We start from the raw sequence: 5,993 nt of genomic DNA on the forward strand, positions 1-5,993 counted from the left end.
ATGTTCTTCCCAGCGTGAACTTCAGCTGCAGAGCAGCAGGTCGACTGTCCAGGAACGCGAGACTTCGCTTTGGAGGGGTGCACGTGTTCGTGCCCTAAAGCTGATGCGGCTTGCTGCGAGATCGTCTCTAGGAGGCTGGCCTGCAGTGACCTGCCGTCTCCCCGGTCCCTCTCCCGTTTCCAGAGCCGTGGTCAGCATCCCGGAGCCTCCCGATCTTATGACTCATGGTCATGGGAGTGGATATGTAGTCAACAGGCGACCACGGGGTGGGGAACGGGGGAGTGTCTGACCGGACAACTTTGATCTAGGGTTGCCCGCCTCTCTCCCAGTCGCACTCCTGACGTCTTTACGTCGGCCTTGCAAACACTTGTACAGTTCCCTGAAACACCTAAGAGGAGAGGAGGGAGATAAAATGTCCCTCTTCCCGGGCTGTGGTTTGACTTCCTTAGGGTACAGCACCATGGCTGGGGGTGTGGGCGGGAGAGAACTTGAGCTCCGAGGAAAGTCAAGGTGGAGCCTAAAGCCCTCTAGGAGAAGGTAAGGGATTGATTAAGCAAACCAAGGCATTACAGTTACATGGCCTCTTAGGCTAATCTGATAGTAAGCAGTATTTGATATGGATATTCGCTAAGCAAATGGTAATGCACATGTACGTATATTGTTTATATATATTTGGTTTATAGGCAACATTACAGAGCTAGCTGCCTTTTGTTGACTATGTAACAAGTCTCAAAGGGAACTAAAGGTTTCAAACTGTGAGAGAGTCTAATGCAAATGTTGCTTTCGGTGCCCCAGATTCCATTACTTCCAAAGGGGGAGGGGGTGAGTCTGCCTGTTGTCTGTCTCTGCTGTGAATGCTGCTTTTTCCAGAGATCTTGACCAAGCTGGATAGTGCATTAAAGTCGAGGACCCCAAATCAGGAATAAAGATGAGAGTTAAAGCAGTTGGAGAAGCGGAGGAAACTGCCTGCTGTGTGCTAGACACAGCTTCTTATATAACTTCGTTTTCTCGTCTGCAAAATGGAATCACATATTGAAGAACTGTCGAGAAAAGAAGTGATGAGCTGGGTTTCATACTTTTGTCCGCCGGATTCCAAAAACCTTTGGTCCTTTTTCCACTGGGTCACGTCTAGGAGAAACAAATCTTAGAGCTTTCTCTTAGTGCATTCTCCTAGTCAAGTGGAGGAAAATTGGTACCTGAGACGCCCCCTGGTGGTCCACGTGTTTTCTTGCGCAGCCAACCCTCTCCCGGGCTCCTTTAATACCTAAAATCCCACCCACTTCGAGGCGCTTGAATCTCGGATCGCGATTGGCCGGGTGGGGACTGGAGGCGGGACGCGGGGAGGGGGGAGAGGGGGAGCCGGGGCGGTGCTGATTGGCTGGAGGAGGCCCGCCGGGGGAAACTTCCGGGAGTGTTCACACTCTAGCGTTCCATTGGTCCGCATCCGGCGGCGGCGGGGCCTTTGGCTCCCCCTGCGGGCGGCTCAGTGGCGTGCACTGTACGGCGGGCTGCCTGGGTGGGTAGTGGGCTGCGGGTCGGGAAGAGGATGCACCGAGTACCCGGTTGTCCAGATGAGGGTTCGGGAGGGTTTGGCGAGTGGGATTCCATTCCTTGGCTTCGCACCAGGTTCCCTGCCCCCGTCTCCGTAGGCTTCCCTCCGTCGGGGCTTGATACTGAAAGAGCATCCCGGGAGGGGGGCTTCCAGCCCGGAAGCAGTCTATCCAGAGACCCCCCCGAATTCTGATCTTGAAGTTGGAAGCCCCTGGGGAAGTTCGTTTCTACCCTTTTAGAAGAGTTAGAGGGTTTGAGGCTGCCTGACCCCAGCCTAGTGTGATAGGTAGGCCTTGCGAAGTGGACATGGGGGCGAAGGCTCCAAGCGTTGAACCTTCGTCCCCTTATCCCCCTTCTAGTGGGGTGCTGAGGCTCGGGCAGCATGACGACGGAGACCTTCGTGAAGGATATCAAGCCCGGGCTCAAGAACCTGAACCTCATCTTCATTGTGCTGGAAACAGGTGGCTCTGCTGGCGCGGTGGGCCCCCTGCGCGCATTCTCGGGGTTGGGGCCCAGGAGGGGGGGAACATCACCTCCGTTCTTAACTTGCACCCGGCATGGCAGGGCGCACCACAAGACTGCTCACGCCCTGTCTCTCTCCTAGCCCCCACCCGGAGAGTTGCAGTGTAGGGTAGATGGATGGAACTCTTGCCAGATCCAAGCCTCCAGTGCCTCTTGGGCCTCTTCCCACTCAGGGCACTCTCCATGGTGCTGGCCCCTCCCTCACCTGCCCCAGGGATTTGACTTTGCCCTGTTTGTACACCTTTTTCCTCACTCCACCAATATCTAGACCTCATCCCTCTGATCACCACCACCCCCATTTATTTGACCATCCACCCCCCAACCCCATTGTTCTGTTCCCTCCAGGCCGAGTGACCAAGACAAAGGACGGGCATGAGGTTCGGACCTGCAAAGTGGCAGACAAAACTGGCAGCATCAATATCTCCGTCTGGGACGATGTGGGCAACCTGATCCAGCCTGGGGATATTATCCGGCTCACCAAAGGGTAAGCCATCAGGTGACTTCTGGCTATTCAAGGGCAGTAGCGGGGCGGGGGCGATTAACAGTCCCTGTAACTCTGAATCCTGCTTTTTGTGACCCCACAGGTACGCTTCAGTGTTCAAAGGTTGTCTGACATTGTACACTGGCCGTGGGGGTGATCTTCAGAAGATTGGAGAGTAAGTGCTGTCTTGGAGCTGGGGATGTAGAAGCACCAGGCCAAGGAGAGAAGTTTGAGGTTTGCAAGGAGACAGCATAAGGGTGTGCATTCCCTGTCCTGTACCTGGACCTTTCTGAGGTTTCCAGAGTAGCCTAGAGGTTGGGCCTGAGGCTTTGCCACTTTCTCCCCTTGCAGATTCTGTATGGTTTATTCTGAGGTTCCTAACTTCAGTGAGCCGAATCCAGAATACAGTGCCCAGCAGGCACCCAACAAGACGGTGAGCCCCATGGCTGTGATGTGTGGAAGGAGGGCAGGTCAGGCCAAGAAGCATGGTAGGGAGTAAGGTCTGAATGTGTCATTTGTGCCTTCAGGTGCAGAACGACAGCAGCCCTACGGCTCCCCAGCCTACCACCGGACCCCCTGCCACTTCTCCAGGTAAACCTGTTCCTTCCATCCACTGGTCCTCCTAGTTCTAATCTCCCCAACCTGGAAAGATGCATTGCCCTCATCCCTTTTCCAAATCTCTCTTCTCTCAATATATCCTCTTGCACCCAATTCTCCCAGTTCTTTTGCAAGTCCCTGGGGTGAAAAGATTTGGGGCCATGTTTCTATCACTGATAGAGCTCCCTTTTGCCACTACCACTCAAAGGCAAAACTGAGAGCAGTTTCTCCACAAAGACTGCCCTCTTTCATTCTAGCTTGTTCCTCTCTGCTTCTTCTCCGGCAGAACCTTGCCTTTTTTCCCCTTTGCCTATTTTGATTCATTATCAGTTCTGATATACTGTTACTTACAGGACTCAGCATGGAGTCTTTAAGCACTAAATAGTTCCCCTTTAGGGTTGCCACTTTCTTGAAAACTAAAGGCCCTGCTTCTAGGCCTTGGCCCTCAGGATTATGGTTCTTCCAACTCAGAAGCCCCTGCTTTTGGTCTCTTGAGGAATTTGGCTTACTGCAGATCATCAGCTTTTGATTAGAATCACTCACCAACATCATTTCCTTCGTCTCCTGGCTTCTCCTTAGGAAGCTGGTTTTTACTGCTCTTTTCTCCTTCTGGGTCATCTCGCAGCTGACCCTACCACTCCTGGGTGTTTGTCTCTCTCTTGCCTCTGATCCATGCCTTATGTTTCTCCCTGTGACACTAGGCTTCAGGCTTCCTCTACCCTTCCTCAGTCTGTGTCTGCATCCCCAGTTACCATGGTTTCCAAAATTGTCTGTGTCAGAACCACTCAGGGTCATGGTGTTTTTCAGAAACACCGTGAAATAACAACATTTAATTCCACCACAAAAAGTAGCATCCATGTTTTCAACTGAAAATATGACTATTACATATTCTCAGGTCTCCATAACTCCATAATTTATAAAAATATTTTAAATAAGCTACACTTAGGCCTGTTTGTTTGTCCCTAATATTCATTTGCCAGATGTTTATTTGCTTTGTCATCTGCTAACAGGTACAGAAGGTTTTTTAAAAAACGTGTGGCATAAAAATGATGACTTTCTACATACTCCTCATTTTTTCTGTGAATTAAGGAAAGGGCTTTATTCTTCCATTTTGGCTGCAGATATCTTAGTCTGATGGAGCAGAAGGATTCAGCAGGGATATGGTTAGGGTTCATGACGCCCTGTGTATGTGAGAGGCAGGCCTCTGCCTTCATTTAACAAGCATTTATAGATGAGGAATGCCAAGGAAAAAACATAGCACTTGCCTTGAGGAGCTTGCAGTCCATGAAGGAAATAGTCCCACAGACAACAGTTGTAACACACTGTGGTAAGTGTGGTGATAATGATTTGCACAGCTAAAGTAGTTCAAGGAAACCATCAAACACTGAAAATATACACAAAAATGTTGTCTATTATTTTGGGGGCGTGAGAGTATGTATAATAGTTTTTTTGCTTACTCTGTGAGAGTATGTATAATAGTGTTTTTGCTTATTCTTATTTCTATTTTCCCAAATGAACATGTATCATTGTGATACACACCACACTTTTTTCTTTCTTTCTTTCTTTTTTTTTTAAGATCCTTCTTACATTTTAAGGTAGAAACTTCAGGCCTTTCCTTTCCCGATGCTTCTCCAGTTTTACAGTCACTTTTGGTCAAGGGATCTTTTGTCGGTGGTCCTTGAGCCTAGAACTAAATAGCTAATTCTAGATCTGACTCCTAATGATACAGAGATGGATAAAAGAGAAAAAAAAATATCGGGAATTCCCCACAGTCCAGTGGTCAGGACTCCGCGCTTTCACGGCCAAGGGCCCAGGTTCAATCTCTGGTTTGGGGAACTAAGATCCCACAAACTGCGTAGCGCAGCCAAAAAAAAAAAAAAAAAATTAAAAAAAAAAAAAGAAAGAAAAAATATCATACGACAGTTCATGTAGCAACTGCCAAAATGATGATTGCATCTTCTCTGGGGCCCCATTCCTACAACTCACATTCTTTGCACTTGGTCCCACGGCATCAATGTGCAGTTGTGCTTGGCGGAGACTGTGCTGCCTGCTGGGGCTGGAGGGAGGCCTTGAGGATGGATGCCTGCCTACCTTAGTTCTCTAATTCCGGTTTTTCTTCCCCTTCTCCCACAACTAGCCTCTGAGAGCCAGAATGGGAATGGACTGAGCACCCCACCAGGTCCTGGTGGTGGCCCACACCCCCCTCACACTCCTTCCCACCCCCCCACCCCCCGAATTACCCGAAGCCAGCCCAACCACACGCCTGCCGGCCCTCCTGGCCCCTCCAGCAACCCTGTCAGTAATGGCAAAGAAACCCGGAGGAGCAGCAAGAGATAGCAAGACATTCTTCCTCCCCGCCACCAGCCACAACCCAGGTGTCTGCTAGAGAACACAGCTTTCTACCGGGCTGCTGGCTTTGGGGGGCAGGGGGTGTGTAGGAGTATTTTAGCCACTAAACTTCACTGGAGGGGTGGTGAGCAGTGGCCTTATCTGCCCTCAGCCCATCCTCCCCTCCTTGTCAGCTGAAGCGGCCTGTCCCCTGGGAGTCCGGGCCCTCTGCCTCCCCTCCCTCCTCTTTAGAAACGACGGTTACAGTCTGTTTCTTGTGTGTGAGATGTGGAAGTTTAATTGAATCCCTCCTTCCTAATAAATGTTACCACTCTGTACTGGACTCCTTTGCTCTCTGTGGGAAAATGAAGAGGTCGGCAGCTGGGCATTTGGGAGAGTGGGGTGTCCCTAGGAGGTGGAGGGGAGATAGGTTACAAGCAAGGCCTGGGCAAAGGAGACCTGCCCCTTTAAGGTAGTGCCCCTCCCCTGCCCCCTCCCTGCCGGTGACCCTTGT

The 5,993-nt window shown here is 50.7% G+C and overlaps 1 protein-coding gene across 5 annotated transcripts; it reads left to right on the forward strand.

Moving 5' to 3' along the window:
- Nucleotides 1-14: 14 nt before the first annotated feature.
- Nucleotides 15-5,815, forward strand: NABP2 (nucleic acid binding protein 2). Of its 5 annotated transcripts, none has more exons than XM_036864987.1 (7): nucleotides 15-190; nucleotides 1,911-2,012; nucleotides 2,419-2,557; nucleotides 2,658-2,729; nucleotides 2,906-2,987; nucleotides 3,082-3,145; nucleotides 5,289-5,815. In XM_036864987.1, exons 2-7 carry the CDS (start codon nucleotides 1,934-1,936, stop codon nucleotides 5,486-5,488), a joined length of 636 nt encoding a protein of 211 aa, XP_036720882.1. In that variant the 5' UTR covers nucleotides 15-190; nucleotides 1,911-1,933; the 3' UTR covers nucleotides 5,489-5,815. The 5 variants fall into 5 exon arrangements, with proteins under 5 accessions (XP_036720882.1, XP_036720883.1, XP_036720881.1 ...); XM_036864988.1 differs by lacking the exon at nucleotides 15-190 and adding an exon at nucleotides 259-537; XM_036864986.1 differs by lacking the exon at nucleotides 15-190 and adding an exon at nucleotides 1,422-1,516.
- Nucleotides 5,816-5,993: the final 178 nt, after the last annotated feature.

Source organism: Balaenoptera musculus, chromosome 10 (assembly GCF_009873245.2).
Source record: "Balaenoptera musculus isolate JJ_BM4_2016_0621 chromosome 10, mBalMus1.pri.v3, whole genome shotgun sequence".
In the NCBI taxonomy this organism is placed as follows: Eukaryota; Metazoa; Chordata; class Mammalia; order Artiodactyla; family Balaenopteridae; genus Balaenoptera; species Balaenoptera musculus.

What these genes read in the sequence shown, in the direction of transcription:
- NABP2 (XM_036864987.1), top strand. Translation starts at nt 1,934, where the DNA reads ATGACGACGGAGACCTTCGTGAAGGATATCAAGCCCGGGCTCAAGAAC. An exon ending in CTTCATTGTGCTGGAAACAG is followed by an intron (nt 2,013 to 2,418) that starts GTGGCTCTGCTG and finishes TGTTCCCTCCAG; the next exon opens with GCCGAGTGACCAAGACAAAG. An exon ending in ATTATCCGGCTCACCAAAGG is followed by an intron (nt 2,558 to 2,657) that starts GTAAGCCATCAG and finishes GTGACCCCACAG; the next exon opens with GTACGCTTCAGTGTTCAAAG.